This window comes from Plecotus auritus, assembly GCF_963455305.1.
Source record: "Plecotus auritus genome assembly, chromosome: 5".
Lineage (NCBI taxonomy): Eukaryota > Metazoa > Chordata > Mammalia > Chiroptera > Vespertilionidae > Plecotus > Plecotus auritus.
Genome location: NC_137776.1, coordinates 144614014 through 144639012, shown reverse-complemented (window position 1 = coordinate 144639012; position 24999 = coordinate 144614014). Strand labels below are relative to the sequence as shown.

At 39.8% G+C, this 24999-nt stretch overlaps 1 protein-coding gene across 1 annotated transcript in view; it reads left to right on the top strand.

The window, feature by feature from the left end:
* TRPM6 (transient receptor potential cation channel subfamily M member 6) overlaps positions 1–24999 on the top strand; it is a gene marked incomplete at its 5' end in the record, with an annotated part of 118948 nt that overhangs the window by 14241 nt on the left and 79708 nt on the right. The window contains 8 exons of the mRNA XM_080668407.1: positions 1813–1892; positions 3879–3917; positions 5368–5545; positions 9529–9742; positions 13079–13203; positions 17102–17273; positions 22481–22649; positions 24170–24293. Of these exons, the coding sequence (XP_080524533.1) occupies positions 1813–1892; positions 3879–3917; positions 5368–5545; positions 9529–9742; positions 13079–13203; positions 17102–17273; positions 22481–22649; positions 24170–24293 (1101 nt within the window). The remainder of the gene's footprint in view (positions 1–1812; positions 1893–3878; positions 3918–5367; positions 5546–9528; positions 9743–13078; positions 13204–17101; positions 17274–22480; positions 22650–24169; positions 24294–24999) is intronic.

Sequence of the window (24999 nt, the reverse complement as noted above, 5' to 3'; positions counted from 1 at the left end):
CCTCAGACAACATTTTTAGTAAAAAGTTTCTCTTTGCCTTAAGTAAGCCCTATTCATTTTTCTTGTGCATCTAGGTTAAAACACCTTTGAAATGTCAGAGTAATCCCCTTTTTTCCCCCAGACCCCTCAAGAAAGCACATAATCTTAACTATCCTGTAACACAATCCTTCCTTTGCTTTCTTCCATCTTCAAGTGACCTCCTTCCTTCCCTTCCTCCCTTCCTTAATTCCCAATGCATAAAGGCAACTACACAACTCTCACTTTGGGGAGCATTTGATATCTTGCTTCCTGGCAATTGTTGTTAGTTTTGGCTCAAATGCATTCTTATAAATTTTTTTCTACAGGTTTGGATGTTATTTTTCACTGACTGCATAAAGTTATATCCACACACGTTTTTATGCCATATAGAGCCAAAATATCTTCATATTAGAAGGCCAAGCTCATCAGTTGGTTGGGTTCCACTTGAATTTAGGGACAGTTACAGGCTGTGCAATCTGAAGCAACACAGCCAATGTTAAGCCATGCTTACAGACTGTGTAATGAATTACCAACCTAAATAAAGAGGTAAACTGAGGCAAGCTCACACTAGCAGAAAGTGAGTTTACTGGAGAATAGCAGAGTGATTACAATTTGTGGAACACATGCTATAGCAAACTACAGGCACGCTCACTGAGGGTTTGGGACAGGCTGTATTTGTGGGTAGGGTGTGCCATGAGGGGGAAGTCCACCCAGAGTCCAAGCAGTAAGTTCATTGGCTTTGTTACAGAGAACTGGAATAAATCAAGCAATGCTCGGAGAGTTTGGAATCACACTTTATTCACCCAGGTGGGCTCAGAGAAAATGAATTCAAGTTCTAAGCAAAGCTACAAGCAGAACTTCCCTTTTTATTAAAGAGCCAGCCCTATGTGTGCTTAGTGGTTATCTCGCTGCTGGCCTTGAAAACACCACAGTTTTATCCAATTAAAAATACACCTGGCATGGCATTGAGAGTATGGGCGTATCTAGTCTCTGGCCTACAAGGTCAGACAGCTAAGTTTATCTCCCTCATTATTCAAGCAGGCTAAAGTAGGCTAGAAAGCAAAGTTATTATTATTTTTAGAATAAGAGTCCATCAAAAAAAATAGCAGAGAATTCCAAACAGTAGTTTTACATAATATGGGTTAGCCTTCTCAGCTTGAGGATGGGAAATGATTCTTAGCAGATGTTCACTGGTCAGGAGATAAGTCTCAGTCTTCTGTAAATCAGGCATTTACAGGAAATCAGTCTCTCAGTTAAGTTCTATTCTTCTGAGGGTGTATTCTCCTTTTAATATCCTCTGGTCCCATGTTATATTGGATTTTTTTTTTAAACAGAAGCTTGTTGAGGTTGCATTTCTCCTCTGATGCTCTTGCCAGCTTCCTATGAAATCTTAGCCATTGTAGGACTTGATGAGTGAGAATTTTGAAGTTTGAGAGCTTGATATTCCCTCTGTAGGATTATGCTGTCAGATTTAAAAATGATTTATAGCAGAATTAAGGGAACATATCAGTTATATCTTTACTCCCTTGCTAGAGTTTTGCCATTTAGGGATCTTTCGCTAAGATGAGATTATGAACCAGTAAACTTTGTGAATATTTTTGTGTTCACATTTGCCTCATTGGTGTCTATATTGTCTGTAATAGAAGCCAGTAAATGCTTGGCATGTTTGGGGCTGGTCTTGCCATTTCAATTAGAAATCACACTACCTAAATATATCTTGCCTACCTGAACTGCTATGGTTACACTGCTTTCTCACTTAATTGAAATATAAAAATAATGACACTCTCTGTTCAGTCCCAGAAATCCTGGATTGAAGGTGTGTTTGACAAGAGAGAATGTAACAAAATCATACCCAGCTCCAAAGACCCTCACAGGTACAATTTTTAATTCCATTTTTCTTTTTAAAGTAACACTACTTGGAGGACTATTTGTGGAAACTTAAGAGATATGATTTGTTTAAAGGATTTGTTAAGATCTATAAAGTTAGTACTAATTCTTAATTAATGTTTGTTTGTCTTTATAAAAATAGTACATGATTACTAGAGAAATCTGATAAGAACAGGAACTTGTCAATTTTGTACCTCACTCCAATCCCAGGGCCTATTGACAGTGCCTGCCAGATAGTAGGCTCCTGAAAAACATCTGTTTAATGACTGAATGAAATACAAAGAAAAACACATTCATCCTAATGACATCACCCTGGAAGAGCCACTGTTAATATTGTGGTAGATTTTCCTGTTTTATTTTTTATTTATTTATTTATTTTTTTATAAAATATATTTTATTGATTTTTTACAGAGAGGAAGGGAGAGGGATAGAAAGCCAGAAACATCGATGAGAGAGAGACATCGATCAGCTGCCTCCTGCACGCCACCCACTAGGGATGTGCCCGCAACCAAGGTACATGCCCTTGACCGGAATCGAACCTGGGACGTTTCAGTCCACAAGCCGACGCTCTATCCACTGAGCCAAACCGGTTTTCCTGTTTTATTTTTTATGCTCCTGTTCTTAGTGGGAGGATAGATTTCAGGAAATATCTTGTGTTTACATCTATTCCATTGGGTTTGGCTAAAAAATTTACAACTTCTGAATATTGAATATTCAAATTATTGTGCATGTTCTTTATCCTCCACTAGTGTCTGTGGGAACAGTAACTGGGATATTTCAGGACACTGTGGCTCAGATTACAGTATACAAATAGTTAATTTCAGCGCCATTTTCCTCCCATAGGCTTTTTGCTTGAGCAGATAATGGGCAGCAGAATAAAATGATTAGAGCTTGACTACTCAGAGTTCTTGATAACCCTTTGGAAGATACACTGCTAGAACAAAATTCAAAACAGCAGCTAGTGAAACATAGGGGCAGGATGGGTTACAAAAAAACTCACAGTGTGGTTAGGTCCTTGAAATAAGATAGCATGTTATTGTCCTTGGAAAAAATAAATTACTAAAGGAAAATAGAAGAGCAGTATAGTTGACCTTTGAACAATGTGGGGGTTATTTGCACTGATCACCCGTGCTGTCTAAATGTATAACTTTTTAAAAATATATTTTTATTGATCTTTAGAGAGAAAGGGTGAGGGGGGGAGAGAGAGAGAGAGAGAGAGAGAGAGAGAGAGAGAGAAACGAGCCCAAACCCAGGCATGCTCTGAATGGGAATCAAACTGGCAACCTTTTGGTGCCTAGGATGATGTCAAACTAAATGAGCCATACTGGCCAGGGCAAAATGTATAACTTTTGACTCCCTTAAATCTTAACTTCCCTCACTGTCTGAGGGAGATTGATTCTAGGACCCCTTTGGCTACCACAATCCATGGATGCTCAAGTCCCTTATATAAAACGAGTAGCCCTACGCATGAAGATCGCTACCCCGCCCTCCTGTAGCTCCCTCTCGCCCCCCCCCCCCCCCCATAGCTTGCTGCCCTGCCCCTTCCTGTAGCTCTCTGCCACCAGCTTGTAGCTTGCTGCCCCACTCTCCTGCTGATCCGTGATCTGGTCGTTATGCTTTTCACGGCGTAACGACCATTTGCATATTACATCTTTATTACATAGGATGGCATAGAACAGTGAATGTAATTGGCTTTCCTTATTTGTGGGTTCCCAGCCTTGTATCAAAAATACTGTTGAGCCTGGCTGGTGCAGTTCAGAGGCTGAGCATCGACCCATGAACCAAGAAGTTGCTAGTTTGATTACCATTCAGGGCACATACCCAGGTTGCGGACTTGATCCCCAGTGGGGGGCATGCAGGAGGCAGCTGATGGATGATGTTCCATGGAAGAGAACAGATATTTACTGTATAAGCATTAAATATGTCCTCAAATACGTCAGTAAACTATAACAGATATTATTTCTTTAATATAGATGTACTGCAGGATGCCAGGTCTGCCAGAATTTAATCAGGTAAGACAAATAAATAAGATTTCTTTACATTTTTAGGCACTGTGTTTCAAATTCATTGGAATAGTTTTCACACATCTTAAATGGACTCAATGAAAGGGCTTTATTGGTGCATTTTCCTTTCCAAGGAAAATTTTAAAAATGAAATATGAGATATTTTTGAAGGAGCGTGAATGATTATTTGAATGTAATAGGTTACTTGAATTACCCAGACATGTAAATGGCTAAAGGCCCTTGATAAGAGCTTCTACCAATTGAAGTACTTATAAAGCATTACATTTTCATTTTATTATCTTGCATTTTATTTGGATAATGAAGATGCTTTGTGCACATACAACACTGTATTTAATTTATGACTTGTAAGTGATGTATGTGTCTACCAGGCTCCAAGTCTGACACTAATTCTGATGTGTGTTTTTTCCAACACCAAGTGTCAGATCCCACAGGTTAAGAGCTCAAGACTACTCCCCGCCTCCTACTCCCCACTTCAGGTGCCAATTGAAAGTCTAAATTGTTAGTGCTTCTGATGGCTGGGCTATAGATTGGAAGTTCCCATGACCCCCCTCCCCGCCCCTCCTCCCCACAGTTCAGTTAATTTACTAGAGCAGCATATATAACTTAGAAACATTTACTTAAGTTTACCAGTTTATGATAAAGGATATTATAAAGAATACAGATGAACAACCAGATGGAAGAGATGCATATGGCAAGTTACATGGGAAGGAGCACAGAGCTTCCATGTCCTCTCCAAGTGTGCTACTCTCTCAGCACCTGCACGTATCCACCAACTCAAAGCTCTCTGATCCCATCCTGTTGGTTTTTTTATGGATGCTTCATTACATGGGCATGATTGATCAAATCAGTGGCCATTGGCGATTGAGTCAACTTGCAGAACCCTTTATCACTCCTTCCAAGTAGGTTTAAGAAGTTCTGTGCCCATGCATATTGGAGATTTTTAATTTTTATTTTTAATTATTTTATTATTAATCTTTAATCCTCACATGCGGGGGGTAGAGGAGGAAAGAGAGAGAGAGAAGGAGGGAGGGAGAGAGAAACATCAATGTGAGAGAGATAGATGGGTTGGTTGCTTCCTGTCCTGAGCCTGAAACTGAGGTCCATGGCCTTGACCGGGAATTAAACGCACAATCCTTTAGTCCGCAGGCCGACGATGCTCTATCCACTGAGCCAAACTGGCTTGGGCTCAGTATTTTTTTAAAGCATTCTCTGAATCATTGTAATGTGCAGCTAAGGAATTGAACCACTGAGGGTGTTCTAAACTTAGAAGATTATCCAGCGTGAAAAAATCCAATATAAATCTTAATGAGGCATTTAAAAATTATTAATATATGTCACCTATATATTGCATTAGAGAAATGTAGAAACATTACATCTATTTTCTATTCTGAAATTGTGTTCTTTCTATTTTAAAATGTTTTTTTACCCCAAATTTAAGGTGTTACTGTGGGCGATTGATTGGAGACCATCTTGGGATGGATTATAGCTGGACCATGTCAGCTGCCAGTGGTGGTGAAAAAGAACAATGGTCTGTTGAAAAACACACAACAAGAAGCCCTACAGATACCTTTGGTACTATTAATTTCCAGGATGGCGAGCACATCCACCATGCCAAGGTTGGTTCATAACCCACATTATATTACTGGTTTCTCACAGAGGATATAACTTCCACATTTTATCTCCTAATTATATCACCAAGTGTAGATGATCAGATGACCAGGTTTTATTGCAAAGTAGATCCATGTTATTAGCCTCTTGAACTGACCCTTCTTTTTCCTTTATGTCTGAGAGGCATTCTTCCTTTCCCAAGTGTGGTATGGCCAGCTCTTTTTTGGATTGAGCTCTCTCAGCAAGCTTATGCCCTCTGTGGAAGATGGCTTATTGCTTTTGAGACAGTTGCCAAAGGGCTGCTCTTATGGAATGCAGAAAGTTACTACCAAACAGCAGGCATTAGCTGAAGCATGGTCCTAGCAATTATTACTAACGTGTGGCTAGACATGCCTGCTATGTCCTCGTGAGAGCCTCTTCTCAGGAAGAAAATGGGGGAATTTCTTTCTGCCCTGAATTCTAGTACTAGGTTCTTTAGGCCAATTTTTCTCATGTTCCTAATATGGTAAATTTGCATGCGATTTGCATAGTATTGACAGGTTAGCTATCTCCCATATGTTTTCTCTTGAGCTTGTTAACCACATGCTGATTTAGAGGCAGTTTTCCCCAGGGGAAAAGCTGGGTGGAGAGCTCACATCAGGAAAGCTCAGAATCAGCTATATTCTGGAGTGTGACCATCAGTTTGATGGGTTTGAAACAACAGTTCTTCATAGTGCAATCATAATATAGTTTCACCATATAGTTCTATAGTAACCTACATTTCCAGTTATTAACACTCTTGCATTTAACTTTGTGCGTTTTCTTTAGCTGGCAGGAAAACTGCCTTCATTCTCCTCTCCAATCCTTTTTGGAAGCTGATGCTTAATATGTATGTAATTCACTGTATATAATTTTTTTTCATCTATTTGACAAATATTTATTGGGTGCACATATTTTACTATGTGCATGTGTCCCATGTACTAACATTGGTTTTGTTGAGGAGGAACAAACTTTCCTCTACCTTCAAGGTTCTCTGGCTGGTCTAATAGTCAAATAAATATGAGACAAATCAATAAGAGAAAATAATCAAATTTAATACATACTTATGTATGGGAACCCTGCATACGTGAGAGAGTCAGAGCCCCACAAGCAGGAAAGCCTCAGAGGTAGAAAGGGTGATCTTGGTATATAAGATGTCCTGAGCTAGGGATGAGGTAATGCATCTGGGGACTTCAACAGATCATTGCAGGGTGATAAGAAGAACAGACATTTAGTAAATAGAAGTTTGTCCTGCCCTATAGATAGCAGTTAAACGGAGGGGCTGAAGTTTCTCTTGAGCCTGAAGCTAAAATTGCCTTTAGCTCAAAGTAATCTGCATACCACGAAGGCACATCTTGGGGTGGCCGTTCTGAACCCCAGTCTAGTGAAGGAAACAGGAAATAAATACACAATTACCACAGAGGGTGGGGATGCTCCGCAAAGGGAATACAGGTTATTTGAGGGAATAAGAAGTTTAACTCCCGCTTTTCTGAGGCTGTGGCAAGGAAGTCATCTGAAAGTAGGGACAGCTACACTGAGACCAGAAAGATGAGTAGAAGTTGGTGTGTGGTGAGGCTCATGTGTCAGACCACTCCAGGCAAAAGCAATACCTTGTGCAAAGGCCAAGGTACATTTGGGATAACTGAAAATATGGTTAGACAGACCCCCTGATCACAAATACATTTCACACTTAGCATTTGGCTCCTGTTCCATCCTATGGCAGCTGAGTGAGTGTTATTTGATCTCCAGAAGAGAAGTGTCTGTTCTTTATATTTAAGTCCAGAGTTGCCCTTCAAGTTTACCGTGAGCAGCAGGGAAGCTTGGAGAGCTGGGTTTTCATCTCCCTCCACCGCATTGGCCTTCCCAGTTGTTTCTCCCTACCACCACATTCCACAAAGGATTGGAGGTGAATCTTGGCCAGGCTGAGTCTACCTAACCTAGGGAAGGAGTTAGTTATCAAGGAGGAGGAGGGGAAAGAGTCATTAACCTTTAGCACAGTCTTTGGTTGGCCTTGGGGAGAAAGACTCTGGTGGCTGATAATTTAGTTAATCAAGGTTGTTTATCCTGAAATCTCAAGGAGAAATATCTTCTAGGACTTATAGTAGAAAGGGAGGGTCACCTGGGAGAAAGTAGGGGTAGAAAAAAGGTGAACTAAACCAGAGCTGCCCTCTCTGCCCTTATTCGTTATTGGGAGAAACATAAATCATTTTACGAAGGCCAACTTGTATCTTTTTCCTATTACTTGAATATGTAAGAAAGCCATGGCAATTCAGTCTTCTCACTTGTAAACTGAATCCTAGTTGTCCTTAGATTCTTCCTATGACCCACATTCTGTGGTGGCTGCACCATCACGATGTTCAGAAATTATAATATTTTAATTATGACATAATAGGATTATGCTTTATGAATTTCTAAGATAAATGGAAAATTGTTTCAAATTGCTATCACATTCTGGAGGATAATGTGATAATTCTGATTCGTATATCCACCTGTGATTATTTTTGGTATAATTTTATAATTTATGTTTTTTAAAAAATATATTTTTATTAATTTAAGAGGGGAAGGGGGAGAGAGAGAGAGAGAAACATCAATGATGAGAGAGAATCATTAATTGGCTGCCTCCTGCATGCTCCCTACCTAAGGATCGAACCCACAACCCGGCATGTGACCTGACAGGGAATCAAACTGTGACCTCCTGGTTCATAGGTTGATGTTCAAACACTGAGCCACACTAGTCGGGCTAATTTATGTTTTTTTATTGCCCCGCTTTCTTCCTGTAAATCTGACTTATTCTTGCTGTTGGCTTATGCTTGAGGAAGGCAATTTGTCTTAATATGATTTTAGTGGTCCATATGTGGCTGCTTCTGCTGGAAAAAGAAAGCCAGTCATACACTATAACCTTGGGCAAAGTGCAGAATGATTCTGGGGCTACTACTCACTGGTTTGGATCTTCCTCATCTTTTTTTTCAGTTACATTGGCTAATCAAAAATATGACACTTTTGTAAAAAGTATTTATTTTGGGATAATTATATATAAAGGAAATAGTTAGAATGTGAAATTTATAAGAAATTAAATGTGGCCCTAGCTAGTTTGGCTCAGTGGATAGAGCAGTGGCAAGGGTACATGCCCGGGTTTCAGGTTCAATCCCCAGTAGGGGGCGTGCAGGAGGCAGCCGATCAATGATTCTCTCATCATTGATGTTTCTATCTCTCTCTCACTCTCCATTCTTCTCTGAAATAAATAAAAAAATATGTTAAAAAACAACTTAAAAAAATAAATGTGCATGCTCGGGCATCTTAATTTAAATTATGCAAATATATGAAATAGTCAAGTAAATTACAAGCCATAGCATTTATGAAGAATCCTGTTTCACTTATTTCTGAAAACTTTATTGTGTTTTTTTTTGTTGTTGTTGTTAATCCTCACCGGAGGATATTTTTTCCCTTGATTTTTAGAGAGAGTGGAAGGGAAGGAGGGAGCGAGGGGGGGGGGGGCAGGGGGAGAGAAACATCGATGTGAGAGAGATACATTGATTGGATGCCTTCCGCACATGCCCTGACCAGGGCTGGGGATTGAACCCATGACCCTTGGGTGTGCAGGCTGATGCTCTAACCACTTAGCAACACCAGCCATGATTCTAAAAACTTTTTAAAGCGGGTTTGCTGGAGTAGCGATTTTTGCCACTTTGAAGTATTTCTGCCTCACCTGAGACCTTCTGAGAGCATTGGTGGGCCAACCTTGAAAACAAGAGGAAGCCTTCCTACTGTGACTTGTAATTCCCAGAAGGAACTGAAAGGGAGTGTGGGCTCCTTTAAGAGTAAATATTTCCATTATGTGAAGATGAACTTTTGAAGAGATCTCAAACCCTGCCTTTCAAGTTTTGGTTATTTTAATTGCCTTTCTTTGTGTTTATTATTACCTGGCATGTGTTTCTCACTATTTTATACACATGTGTATGTGCTTATCTTCCAGTATATTAGAACTTCTTATGATACAAAGTTGGATCACCTGTTACATTTGATGTTGAAAGAGTGGAAGATGGAATTGCCAAAGCTGGTGATCTCTGTCCACGGGGGCATCCAGAACTTCAAGATGCCCTCCAAACTCAAAGAGATCTTCAGCCAGGGTCTGGTCAAAGCTGCGGAGACAACGGGAGCATGGATAATAACTGAAGGCATTAATTCTGGTAAAGTACACTCTCTCGTTACACATCTTTTTTCAATTCCCTCTTTCTAACTGTGAATCAAGCAGTATGACAGCTCATGTCCACTCTGCAGTGCTCCCAGGATGTGGTGGCATGCGGGAGAAAGATGAAAAGCATAGTGACTGACAAAGTAACCCAGAAGAACCCTAGACCTTTCCTGGAATGTGTTTTTACTATTGTTAAAAATGCCATTTTTATATAACGTTGGGTAAGAGTTTCTGGTAAAAAGAAAATGTGTTTCAGACTATGGTGAGGTTAAAAAGGACATGAAATCCACATAAGTATGTAGTGTGTGGGCATGGACATGAGCTAAACTCACCATGGTCAAGTTCCAAGGCAATGGAAATCAGGGAGGCGTGCAGCAATTGCATTGAGTGTATTAGTCATGTGGAGATAATTAACTCCACGATTGTCATTTCACTCACTGTTTCCATGACTGACTCTTTCATATTCCTTGAAATCTGACATTCAAGGACTTTATATAGTAGTCTCTGAACCTCTAACCCTACTCCTTCGCATCAGTATTTGTGAACTGTCTTCACATTAGAGACTCACTTGGGGGCTTTAAAAAATACAGATGCACAGACTTGACCCCAGATTAGAGTTTTTCAGGGTGGAGCTTCATAAGTGTGTCCAATGTGCAGCCAGGGTTGAGAACTTGCAACTTTACAAACCTCCTCTGTTAACAATCACTTGTTATGATTCTGGCACCAGTTCTGAGGTCTGCGTTCTTTCTCAACACATTCTTTGACACCAGCTGGGTGTCCCATAATTCAACTCAATTCTGACACTCTGTCTGGAAATAGCACTAGATTCCACGGGTTAAAGGCTCAGGCCCACAAGACTGTCCCCTTCAGATGCCAACCATAAGTCCAGGTTGTTACCTGTAGTTCTGACCAACTGGCTATAAATCAGAGGTTCCCAAGGCACACTTCTTTGGTTCACTTAATTTACTAGAGTGGATTACAGAATTTAGGAAACCAGTTTACTCACTAGATTACCAGTTTATTATTAAAAAATATAACTCAGAATCCCTCCCAGTCTCTGCCCCCTCCAAAGTTAACCACTATGCTGACTTCTAACACCATGATTAGTTTTTCTTGGTTTTATATTTTATATAAATGGAATCATAGGATGTGTGCTCAGGAATAGCCAGGTGGAAGAGATGCATAGGGCAAGGTATGTGTGTGTGTGGGGAGGGGCACAGAGCTTCCATGCCCTGCCCTCTTCTCCACATGTTTACCCACTGGAAGCTCTTTAAACCCTGGCCATTTGGTTTTTATGGAGACTTCATCACATTGGCATGGTTGATCAAATCATTGGCCATTGCTGATTGAATTAATTTCAGCAGTCTACCATCCCTGGAGGTCAGGGGGTGGGACTAAGAGTTCCTGCCCTCTAAACGCTTGGTTGGTTCCCCTAGCAAACAGCCCCATCCTTTGGTGCAGTCCAAAAGTCACCTCATTAACATACCTTTGTTACTCTCATCACTTAAGAATTTCCAAGGGTTTAAGGAGCTCTGTCAGGAATATATTTCTTATTATGAATCCCAGTATAACAGCATGGTTTTTCATTTTTCTTTTATTTCTCTCTCTTTTAATTTTTAATTTTGGTTGGTCCTAGCCATTGTCTCCTGTTAATTTCAGCCCATCCTTTAAGAGCTACTTTGGATGCCAATATAACCATGAAGCATTCTCTATCTCAACTCACTTTTGTCTCTTAATCTCCATAGTGTTTACTGCCTATAGCACTTATAACATTCTATGCTTTTCTGTATAGGTATGGATGAGTCTGTGTATTAGCTCTCTTCCTGGTTTTGAGCTAGAGGCCAGGGCCTATAATTCTGCTGGGCATTGAACAACACATGCTGATTTAACAAATCATTTCTTCTGACTGAAAGGAATGAAGGGAGCAAATGGTTGAAAATAAAGCAAAATAAAACCAAGGGATTTGGCTTGTCATTAATGGGTAATCTGCTTGTTTCTCATGTACATTTTATTGAGATAATTATTGTTTCAGATTCTTGGAAGACAGTGTAAGTGGCTGAGTTCTTAGTCCATTGTACAGTACTTATTTTATTTCCAGTACAAAAGGGGTGGTTTGGGAAGTTTTGCAGAGTTCAGAAAAAGGTAGGCTTGGGCAAGGCTAACTAACTGCATCATGCATTTTGTGCTTTATTTTACTTATTGCCTTTGTTTTGTTTTTTTTAACATTTTAGGTTAGGATCAATTAAGGAACACAAATATAAGAGTGGGAAGACTATTGAAATAGTTTGTATGAACAAAGAAATGAGAAATGAGACATACTTGGAGCTTCCTTAAACAATAACTAGGTTCCCCCTGGCTTGATAGTTGGCTAGTCATCCTGATATGCCAAGGTTTTGGGTTCAATCTCTGGTCAGGACACATGTAAGAATCAACCAATGAATACATAAATAAGTGGTTGCAACAAGTAGTTCTCTCTCTTAGGAAAAATCAAGAGCTGGTTTGGAATCCAAGCTCTACAATTGCAAGCTTTATAACCTTGAGCTAGTTACTTAACTTCTTTGTGCCTTAATTTTTATCTATAAAATTGACTAATGTGCAAAGAAAGTCTCTACTTAAAGTGTAAATACATGTAAAACACTTAAAAAGAACATCTGGTGCATAGTAAGAGTTGGCTGTTATGATTATTGCTACTATTAATCCCAGAAGGGCAAACATTAACGTACTAGAGGCCCAATGCATGAAATTCGTGCAAGCGTAGGCCTTCCTTCCCCTGGCTGCCGGCACCGGCTTCCCTCTGGCACCCGGGACCCGGGATTCCCTCGCAGCCCTGGCTTTGTCTGGAAGTTCATCCAGAAGGACATCCAGTCTAATTAGCACATTATGCTTTTATTGTTATAGATTAGCTCTGGAATCTTTGTGTATATAAAACTATTAAAATAATTTGCCTCAATGAAGCACAGGACAAGTCTGAAGAATGTTTTACTGGGACATTGCAGAAGGTTAGAGAAGAAAAAATCCTTAGAGCATTTATGATTTCAGGGCTGGGCTTTGCAGGACATTCTGGTCAGACAAGTGTGGGGCCATAACATAACTGAGGTGGTAAGCAGAAACTGCTCATAGGGAGAGGAGAATTGTTCAGGTAAAGAGGTCAGTGAGAGGAATAAGAGGTGTCAAGAGGGAGTAGAGGAAGCCAAGATACAGAACCTAATTCCACTGTGTCAACAACTTTTCCTAAAATGGCCTTTTGTACAATTTGTCTTTTTCTGGGACTCATGGTGTTTTTTTCATGATTTGTGAGTTAAAGCTTAACTTCTAAACTGGTTGTTCATAGGAGTGTCCAAACATGTTGGGGATGCCTTGAAAGCACATTTCTCCCAGTGCTTGAGAAAAATCTGGACAGTTGGAATCCCTCCGTGGGGTGTCATTGAGAACCAGAGAGATCTTATTGGAAAAGATGTAAGTAGACAATCCTTTCACAACAAAAGGAAATGGACATGTATCCAATTGCCAGCTTAGCTCTATACCTGTATATCTAATGGACATCTGGAATGTAATATATTCAAAACCAACTCCTGGCCTCCTACTGCCTCCCTTACTCTACCTTCGAAAATGACAAGCCCATCACTGCAGTTGTTCAAGGAAAAAACCTTGGACTCATCCTGGAATGATCTCTGTTTCATGCCTCAAACCCGATCGATCAGTAAATTATCTCAGCTTTAGTTTAAAAATATATCCAGGATCTGACCTCTTTTGTTACTGTGCAGGTCCAAGCTACCATTTTCTGCACCTGGATGAATATTAAAGCCTTCTCTACTTTCCTTCTTGTCTCTTATTACAGTCTATTCTAAACACAGTAGCCAGGATGATTCTTCTAAAATATAAACTAGATCATGCTACTCTGTGAAAAATCCTTCAGTGGATCCAGTCTCACGCAGAGTAATAGCCAAGCTTCTTGCTGTGGCGTGCATGTAGTGAAATAAGGGACATCATGATTTGGCCCTTCTCTTCTCTCATCTCATACTATTGTCTGCTTCATTCATTCCTGTGTATTGATTCTCTGGTTCCATTACTTTGTTTTTCTAAAGGGAATAGACTTGTCTAATTAGGTTTATGACTAATGGATATTTTTGGTAAGAATCTCAGATATTACAAAAGTTCTGAAGAAGAAAGATAACTCCTGTTAATGCCTTAGTGTGTATTATTCCATATGTATATATGTGTATATGTATAGTAAAAAAAAGTTTGTATGTAAAATAAGTAATAATAGAAACCCACTACTATGAATCTGTTTTTTAGCTTAACTGTTTAGCATAGTTATTTTTCTATGTCAATTAATATAGACATGCTTATGGTTTATTTTAACTTCCATTTTGGAAAATTTAAACATATTAAAGAGTAAATAGAATAGAATAATGAACTCCTATATGCCCATCTTTTGGCTTCAACTTATGAACTTATAGTCAATTTTATTTCATCTATTTCCTTATCTGCTCCACACCTCCTTCCTCTGTTATTTTGAAGCAAATTTCTGACATTAAATAATTTCATTGGTAAATATTTTAATAGGTATTTCTAAAATATGTGGACAATTAGAAATATAGTAGTCACATTGCCATGATCATACCTAAAAATTAACAATAATTCCTGAATATCATAAAATATCCAGTCTGTGTTCAAGTTTCTGATTGTTTCATAATTTTTTAGTTGTTTGATTTCATTATCAAAAAAAGTTCCCTGCATTGTGATGGGTTGATAAGTCTTTGAGTCACTTATTTGTTTAATTGAGTCACTTTAAATCACCTTTACTCTATAGGTTTTTCCCTCCATCTCCTTTTTTTTTGGTCAATTTATTTGTTGAAGACACTGGGTCATCTGTCCTAAAGAGTTTCCCACAATTTGGACTTTGCAGATTTAACCTCTTATAGAAGGGTTTAGTCTGTTTCTCTGTCTCCTATAAATTGATAGTTTGGTCCAAAGATATGATCAGATTCAGGTTCTATTTGTGCAAGTTTACACCACAAGAGGACATGTGTCCTTTCCTGATAGCATATGATATCTCGTTTTATGATGTCATTGCCTACATTCATTATTTCAATAGGGTTGCAAAATGCTTTATATATATTACAGTGTTCTTTCTTCATTTATTAGATTGAACACTCCATAGAGAAAAACATTTTATTATTAGCCATAGTTTACCTTGTGGTACAGTTGTATAGAAGAGGGTAGAATAAATGCTTGACTCTTTCTTTTTATTTACCAGTTTATAAAACAATAAGTTTGTTATCTACCATCCTCCAAGGTGAGCCCTATATAGATATAGATATATATTTTTTAATTCATGAATTTAAACATATTTAATATATTTCAATCCATTACAGTTATTATTCTTAATCATGCTCAAATTGTCTCCTTTTGCCCAGTGGAGACTTTTTGAGTTGTCTCTGCAGTCCTTTTAACAAATAATTCTAGTCATTTTTCATAGCTTTCTGGCATTTTGGTATAAAAAATGTTCCAGGCTCATTGTATATATTTTTTGCTTCTGGAGAAATGGATGATTGCTTTTAGTGGGAAATAGTACTAACAGACCAAATTCTGGAGGGCTAGGAGTCCATTTTGATTTTTCGTGTCTCATAATATTCCACTGTATTAAAGTACTATAAATTTATTTAACTATTCCTCTACTATTATTCATTTAAATGATTTCCTGTTTTTCACTATTGAAAAATGATATTAATGTTATAATAAGATATATAAATCTTTTCTTGCAATTTTTAATAGTACTTCATTATATTTACAGATAAGTAGCTTCTGTTGAAACCAACTTTTACAGAATCCTTAATTTTTAAAAAAATTGTTGACAGTATTACAGATGTCCCCATCCCCACCCCTCATTTACTCCCCTCCAACTAGCCCCTGCCCCACCCCAGGACACTATTGTGTGTGTCCATGGGCTATGCATAAGATATATAAATCTTTGAAGTTAGCTCGCTTTATTTCCTTCAAAGTAATTCTCAAAGTAGAGTGTTTTGGCTAGTTGGCATCCACCTTTCAGAATGTTTCTCATTGGCTTCCAGAAAGGTAGTAACAATTGACATTTCTACCAATAGGGTGTGAGGGTGTGCAATTCTCTGTTCCATTGCTAGCTCTGGGTATTCTGGCCTTTAAAAAACTTTGCCATCTTGATCGGTATAAAATAACACCTACTTGTTCTTATTTACATATCTTTTGATCACTAATGTTGTTTCCGAGCATTTGCAAGCATGGTTATTGTTTTTGAAAGACCTTTTATATTGTAATTCAGTCTGTTTACATTTCTGTTTGTCAGGTATGCTGCATTTCCTCCAGTTTTTTAAAGTATCATTTATGATCATTCCATAAATAAAAAATATATATTAAATCTGTCAATCATTTTCTCTTTGTTTCTGGCCTCAGTGTTACCTTTTGAAATTATAAAGGTAACTTTTTAGGAATAATGCAAGTTCAATAGCATGGGCACACCCCTTGCTCAGCAAGATAAGCCCACTGACCATTATTTAGGAATAATGTTTGTAAAGCTTATAGTGCTTTTTATATTTATTATTTCTTTTAAGTCTCTGATGTAGAAATTCTTGCCATCTTCATTTATACATGAAGAAAATTAGTCTCAGAAAGGAGGTAGAGATTACCTAGAAGTAGTTAGAAGAGTCTGGACTTAAATCTGGGCTCTCCAATTCCAAATCCTGTCCTCTCATCTCGAAAAACAATTAAGAATGGGAACAGGGTAAGGAAGAGTCAGTAAATGTTAACGATCTGGATGTTTTATATAGAATGAGTTGCCATTTGGTTGTCTGCTACTCCTCATCTCATTTGGAAGACTAGAAAAAAAATCACTGTCAAAATATTATTCTGGAATAGATCTCCTAAAGGCATGTTTTCTGGACAATGATGTTATCTGTGTAAAGATGCAGATTCTTGAACTGTTTTTCAATCTTCTGAAGCAAGGTGAGTACTGAAATGGAAAAGAAATACTCAGAACCATGTGGCCGTGCTGTGACATCCAAGCACATGGTCAGTGGGCTTATCTTGCTGAGCAAGGGGTGTGCCCATGCTATTGAACTTGCATCATTGAGTTTCATGAGCAGAACTGCATACTAGTCACACATAGTAGGACATATCGGTCAATAAAAAATGGGAAATTTAAAAAACACACAAATTGATCCTTCCCCACAGATGGCTTGAAAAGCACTGTTCTTGGTAGCAAGTTGTGCTTTTTAACCTCAACAAGAACAAACCTCTGTAGTGCATGGAGACAGGCCTTTGGAGCAGCTGAACTGAGGGAAGGACCTTGAGCTCTGACCCTCCCTTGTTTTTGCAGGTAGTGTGCCTGTACCAGACCCTGGGAAACCCCCTCAGCAAGCTCACTACACTCAACAGCATGCATTCCTACTTCATCCTGTCCGATGACGGGACTGTGGGCAAGTATGGGAATGAGATGAAGCTCAGAAGGAACCTGGAAAAGTACCTCTCTCTGCAGAAAATACACAGCTGTGAGTACCACAGGGGTTCAGCCAACAGGTCCTGCTATGGAGCTGGCTGCTCCATTGTCATCTGTATAGAGGGGAGAGGTCCAAGGCAGCCCCTGCCTTAATGTGTGTGAGCCACAACCAGAAGAAAACAGGATGTGCGGTGGTACAGAGCTGTGAGTGACAGTTGGGAGAAAGGAAAAAATATGTAGTATTTTATGAGGGACAGTATAGACTGGGGAGGTTTTGTGGAAGAGTGGGGACTTTAGCAGAGCATCCAGGAGTCCTTAGGGTTGGATGCATGGAGGAAGAAAGGAGGGAATGGGATTGGCTGAAGAGCAGGAAGGAGACTGGCCTGAGAAGACCAGGGGTATGAGCTTTTGATACTCAGGGGAGATGACATTTTATATGTGGGTAGGGTTGCCCCAGACAGGGATGAGGTTGAAATCAGAGCTTTTAGAAATAGGAACCATAGAAGGTATCCATGCTGTGTCCTGCTCACAGTGGTGCTTTGAGATGGCCATTTGGTAGTATCTACAGGAGGGAGAGGTGAGCGAGGGCCACTTTCAGTGAGCATCCTTGAGTGGAGAGGTGGGAATCCTTGCAGGGAGGAGGAGGGTTGGGTGCTGCCTGGAGAAATGGAGACTTTTTGTTTAAGGCAGCAGAAGGTGGGATGCTGCCTCTTTGATGACTTCAATCTTCCACAAAATACTCCACCTTTTGGGGCAGAGGGCCAGGGAGCAGGAAGGCCTTGGTGGGCATAAGTCATCTTCAGCCTTTGACTTTTGGCTGGGAAAGGCGGCACGTCTTTTGAATTTGGGGTCTTGATCCCCTGCGGCAGCAGAATTTAGTGAGGTCAGACAGATCAAAGCTCTGTCATTTATTCCCTGTAACCTTGGACAATAGAGTTAACAACTGTCAAATTGTGTTCTTAATATAAAATGCAAGGAACTCTCCACTTCTACCTTTTGTGGGGAATGTTAATGGAGATAAAATGTGTTAGATATACCTGGAATGGTGCTAGATACATAGTATGTCCTCAATAAATGTCTGTCCCTCTCTCCCTCCCTCCCTCCCTCTCTCTCTCTCCCCCTCTCCTTCTTTCTTTTTCTTTTTTAATCTCTAAACCAAGAGCACAGGAGTTTTCACTTGCAACTACACACCCGAGGCCAGTGTCTGTTTTTTCTTTCCTTTTATCTTTCTTTGGTACAGGGATCATCTCCTAGTTGGGTTGGGGGGCGTGCAAGGGACTATGGGAATTGTGCCCACTTAGAGCTTAGTGTGAATGAAGGTTGGAGGCTCCTTTACCTTTAGGTCAGGAAAGGGGCAAGAGGATCAGGTGTGTGGCCCTCTGTGGAGTGGGGGTGGATATGGGAAGGGAGAGCCACAGAGACAAGGACAGGTCAGGGATTGCCCTGGAAGGATCTGAAATATCAGTTAACTGGAATGTCCTGTTGCACCTGTTGACCTGTGTTCACCACAGAAATTGTGCAGGGTCTGTACAGCACTATAATGTGTGCCCCAGGAGAGCAAAGTCTTTGTCTTTCTTATTTCCTACTGATTTCCCATCTGAGGATGAGTGAAAGCAGCCACTTACAAATATTGGCAAGGAACATTCCTGCTTTCAAAGACTTTGAAACTTCAGATTTATTAGGAGGGTTTCAGTGTTTGTGCAGGAAGAATGTGGAGTCAATTTCAGTGGACTGTAACATTTATAAATTCTACGGAGAACCAATATTAAAACAACAAAAATAGTAAGCCACCAGCACACACACGCGCTCACAAACACACACACACACTAAACAAACATACACACACACAAACACACACACGCGTGTGCATGGAAGGAAGGAAGGTAAAAGCCCTTAACAAACACCAAATTCATACTTATCAAAGCCGATTTTTATACTTACCATGATCACTAAGAAGGCTTTCTATTATATTTGTCATTGATGTGATTAAAAAGGAATTTACTTGGATAGAATGAAAATACTTAAATATTTGGGTGATTTTTTAATTATTTTTTTAAAGAAATCTGTATTGTTCAGATTATTACAATTGTTCCTCTTTTTTCCCCCCATAGCTCTCCTCCACCAGTTCCCACCCCACCCTCTGCCCTTACCCCGCCCCCACTGTCCTCATCCATAGGTGTACGATTTTTGTCCATTCTCTTCCCGTACCCCCACACACCCCTTTCCCCCTGAGAATTGTCAGACCACTTCCTTTCTATGCCCCTAATTCTATTATATTCACCAGTTTATTCTGTTCATCAGATTTTTTAAATTCACTTGATTTTTAGATTCACTTGTTGATAGATACGTATTTGTTGTTCATAATTTTTATCTTTACCTTTTTCTTCTTCCTCTTCTTACAGAATACCTTTCAGCATTTCATATAATACTGGTTTGGTGGTGATGAACTCCTTTAGCTTTTTCTTATCTGTGAAGCTCTTTATCTGACCTTCAATTCTGAATGATAACTTTGCTGGGTAGAGTAATCTTGGTTGTAGGGTCTTGCTGTTCATCACTTTGAATCTTGCCACTCCTATCTGGCCTGCACAGTTTCTGTTGAAAAATCAGCTGACAGTCGTATGGTTGCTCCCTTGTAGGTAACTAATTGTTTTTCTCTTGCTGCTTTTAATATTCTCTCTTTGTCTTTTGCTCTTGGCATTTTAATTATGATGTGTCTTGGCGTGGTCCTCTTTGGATTCCTTTTGTTTGGGGTTCTGTGCGCTTCCTGGACTTGTAAGTCTATTTCTTTCACCAGGTGGGGGAAGTTTTTTGTCATTATTTCTTCAAATAGGTTTTCAATATCTTGCTTTCTCTCTTCTTCTGGCACCCCCATAATTCAGATGTTGGTACACTTGAAGTTGTCCCAGAGGCTCCTTATACTATCTTCATATTTTTGGATTCTTTTTCTTTTTGCTTTTCTGGTTGGGTGTTTTTTGCTTCTTTGTATTTCAAATCTTTGACTTGATTCTTGCAATCCTCTAGTCTGTTACTGGATCTCTGTATATTATTTTTTTTTATTTCAGTCAGTGTATGCTTAATTTCTAGTGGGTCCTTTTTCATATCCTCGAGGGTCTTGTTAAATTTATCGGCCTTTTCTAGAAAATTCTTGAAAAACCTTATAACCGTGGTTTTGAACGCTATATCCAATAGTTTGCTTTCCTCCATTTCTTTCATTTGTGACCTGTTTCTTTGTCTCCACATTTTGGCTGCTTCCCTAAGTTGGTAGAGTGGCTTTGTGTGTTAGGTGTCCTATAGGGCCCAGTGGCTCAGCCTCCCCAGTTACCTGAGGTGGACACTCTTGGTGCACCCCTTTGTGGGCTGTGTGCACAGCCTTGTTGTAGTTAAGTCTAGATTGTTGTTGGTATCACTGGGAGGTATTGACCTCTAGGCCAATTGGCTGTGAGGATCAGCTGTATCTACACTGGGAGAACTTCTGTGCTGGAGACACCCTTATGAGACAAGACTTGCAAAAGCCTCTGTGCTCAGCTTGGATGGGGCAGAGTCTCAGGGAGGAGCAGACAGCAATGGCTTTCCGTCAGCCCTGCCCTAAGAGGCACCCCGGGTCTCAGTGTCCTGTGGTAATCGGTGTAAGCACCTCTGAGAGAAAGCTGCCCTCGAGTTTTGCCCGCTGCCAGACAGTCCAGTTTCTCCCCGTATGAGTCTGGGTCCCCAGAGTCTCGCCCGGAACTGGAGTTCAGAGCAGTTGGGAGCTTTGTCTCCCTCCTGATTGAGAAAGCCAGCCATGTACTCAGTTGCCAGTCCTCTCAGTGCGTGCGCCTCCGTACCTCTGCCTTCCACAGTTCCTCTGAATCTCAGTGTGCTTTTCTCTTTCCTGACAGTCCAGTTTTCCCCCGAATGAGTCTGGGTCCCCAGAGTCTCGCCCGGAACTGGAGTTCAGAGCAGTCGGGAGCTTTGTCTCCCTCCCGATTGAGAAAGCCAGTTGCCCACCCTCTCGGCACGTGCATGTCAGTACCTCTGCCTCTTGCAGCTCCCCTGAGTCTCGGTGTGCTTTTCTCTTTCCTTCTAGTTGTAGAATTTCCACTCAGTCAGCCTTCCTGTGGTTCTGGATAATGTCCGTTTTGTCTTTTAGTTGTAGTTTTGAAATTGTTTTGCGAGGCAGCAGTTTAGGTGTTTACCTATGCCGCCATCTTGGTTTCCTTTTGATCTTTTTTTAAAAGCTGGGCTTCTTGGCATCCATGCTAAATCGTTGACATTGGCAGAAAGTACTTACCAAAAAAACAACAACAACCCAACCACAAATAAATAAATAAGTAAATAAAAAGATTTACTGATATAAAAAGTTGCTATAGGAATCTCTGAGTTCAGCCATTTGAAATGTGGCTAATATCAGTTCCTGTATTGCAAGTTTCTAGGACAGATCAGATGCCTTGGCATCTCTTCACCATCCAACCCTCGATGATGTGAGGGGGCCCTTTCCTGGGATGGGTGTTCCAGGAATTTTTAATTTGAGGTGAAATATTGTATTTGGGTGTCCCCAAAAATGTATACACACTTTGAATAATTATAAAGGCAGTGTTTATTAAAATACATTTCATTTTTAAAATGTAAAAGTGTGTTACATTTTTGGGGATATCCTGTATATACCCATGTATATGGTTCTAAAAATATAAATAGGATCATACTATGCATTTTATTTCATAACTTTTGTTGACTTAATATTTTCAAAAAAGAATGACTCCAAAGTCTTTTTTTTGTCTTCCTTACTTTAGTAAAGTAATATATAGTCATGATAAGAAATTCAAGCAGTGAAAAATGTAATACATTGAAATGTAAGTCTTTGAGTGTTACCCTTTCCATCTTGTTCATAGAAATAATCACCATTAAAGTTGATTGAATTGGCAAAATGTTGATAATTTTTGAAGATGAATGATGGGTATATTGGGATCCATTATATTATTTTGCTTTCTTTCAGGTAGGTTTGAAATTTTCTACTGTAAAAAGTTAAAAATTTCTTGAAGACTACTTATTTTAAAAAAATTACTGAAAGCCTTTAGCTATTTTTTTAAACCAGAGAAAGCTTGAAGATACTATGTTTATTTAAAGTCCAAGTTGGACTTCACAAGCCTGAGTCAAAAAGAGAGAGGGGGTAGAACAGGTAACAAATGTCTTTGGTGACATTTCCAATTGTGTCCGGAAATAGAATGGCTGGTTGGCCAGGTTGCTTTGTAACAGTTTTGTATTGTTTGTCATCCGAAATAGGCTCAAGACAAGGCGTGCCCATGGTGGGGCTGGTGGTGGAAGGAGGTCCCAATGTCATCCTCTCGGTATGGGAGACTGTGAAAGACAAACACCCAGTGGTGGTGTGTGAAGGCACTGGCAGGGCGGCCGACCTCCTGGCCTTCACCCACAAACACTTAGCAGATGAAGGGTAAGTGGTTGGCTCTCGCTTCAGAAACTGCCATGACTGTCCCTTCATTTTAGTTCTTTAAGCTCTGCTTTCATGTGAGCCGGATATCCTTGGAGGGCAGAGGTGGAGACTGGAATTCATTTTTCAGTGATTTTTGTATTTATCAACTAAAATGCACACCAGTGATGCAAGTTGCTATTTCCCCGAGCTGAAGAATGGCCTGCCTCTAAGGTACGCTTGAGGCTTGCCTGAGCTCCTGGGAAAAGCATTTGCAGGGAGAGTGAGGGAGGAGATGCTTCTGCAAATGGCCATTAAGGCTGAAAAATTCTGCAGTGAGTGAGGAAACCATTGTGACAAGATCACCTTCAAAGAAAATAGCAGGAATTGGAGAAATTAACATTCTGACGTTTGTATAACGTATTTTGTGTTTATTTGAGTTCTTAATTCTTTCCCTCTATTTATTTATTATTTTTAAAATATATTTTTATTGATTTCATAGAGGAAGGGAAAAGGAGAGAGAGAGAGAAACATCAATGATGAGAGAGAATCATTGATTGGCTGCTTCCTGTATGCCCCACACTCGAGATTGAGCCATAACTCAAGCATGTGCCCCTGACTGGGAATTGGACTGTAATCTCCTGGTTTATAGGTTGACACTCAACCACTGAGCCATGCCAGCCTGGCTCTTTCCCCCCTTTTAAATAAGAAGGTGTGCCAAAATCGGTTTGGCTCAGTGGATAGAGCGTCAGCCTGCAGACTGAAAGGTCCCAGGTTTGATTCCGGTCAAGGGCACATAACTTGGTTGTGGGCACATCTCCAGTAGGAGGTGTGCAAGAGGCAGCTGATAGATGTTTCTCTGTCATTGATGTTTCTAACTCTCTATCCCTCTTCCTTCCTCTCTGTAAAAAATCAATAAAATATATTTAAAAAAAAAATAAAAAAAAGAAGGTGATTTTTGTCTAGCCATCCCTATATCCGCTATGGTTCTTCCCATTTCAAAAGCATTCCCATTTTAAAGTGCTGCTGAACTCAAATATTGATCCTGCTAATTTACTTAATAAACACTCATGCTTATGCTATAACTGCTTTCTGACGATGATTTCCTTCCAGGTTAGCTCCTTCTCAGCCCTCGGCTCTCTGCTTCCACCTTCCACCCTCTTCCTTACCCTTTCACATCTTTCCCTTTCCTAAAGTCACCCTCTGTGAGTGGTTCTTGAACTTTTTGGGGTTTCAGATCCTTTTGAGAATTCTATGTCCATACCTTCTGAAGATTGATAGCCTCCTGGAAATAAACCAGCTCAAGAACCTTGCCCAAGTTTAGTCTTTCCAGGACCCTGGCCGATCCGTCTATTCTCATTTTCAAATTCAGATTTCTGGTGCCCCTGCCTCTCTCTGCTTCCTGCTCATTTTATTCCTGGGCAGAGCTGTCCATAGAAACCTCTCAGTCAGGTCGGGCAGACGGTTGGTTTTCTTGTACTGGTGTTGCTGACTGTTCCCTTCTCTGCATTGTGTCAAGTCCCAGCCATTTATCTCTCTCCCAGGACCCTCCGTCCTCAGGTGAAGGAGGAGATCACCTGCATGATTCAGAACACTTTCAACTTCAGTCTTAAACAGACCAAACACCTTTTTCAAATTCTAATGGAGTGCATGGTACACAGGGATTCTGTGAGTATGATGAAGTGATGACTCAATCGACTTAAAAAATACTAATTTTTAACAATTGTACTGCTTATTTTTATAATTTTTAAAAGTATGGAGTTTTTCACTTTTAACTTTGTATGTAACTCTACAGAACTTGACCCTTAGTTGAGTAACCTGGCTTCTTAACCCCGCACCCCCTTTTTCAAATTCCCAAGGAATTTAGGAAAAAGCACTTAGCATAGCAATAGTACGTAAAAGTGATTAATTTAGAGGAAATTACACATACATCTTTTTAGTGGTTAAAGGAATCTCCAGTTTGCTGGGCTAGAGGACTTCATCAGGCATCCTGAGTAAATCCTGCGGGAAATCATAAGGACCCACTGGCAATGGGAAATGTGACCATATACTTTGGGATAGAGAACGGAGTCTATACGCTATGAGCTGCAAACATAATATAGATTCAGGAAAATATTTCAGTGTTTTAGGGTACTTTGATGAAAATTTTTATCAATGATTGAATAATATGAAACTGACAATTACGGTAAATATGCAGATATGTTACGATTTACAGTGATCTTTCCAGAATTTGAAGGCTGGGCCCAATTATACAAGATTTTGATCATCTTTAAGCACCTGGCCTTAAAAAAAACCAATTGAACAAGTCCTGGCTAGACAAAGCATGGCTAAACATATGTGAAAAAGCCTTAGGGTTTTAGTTGACCTAATAACA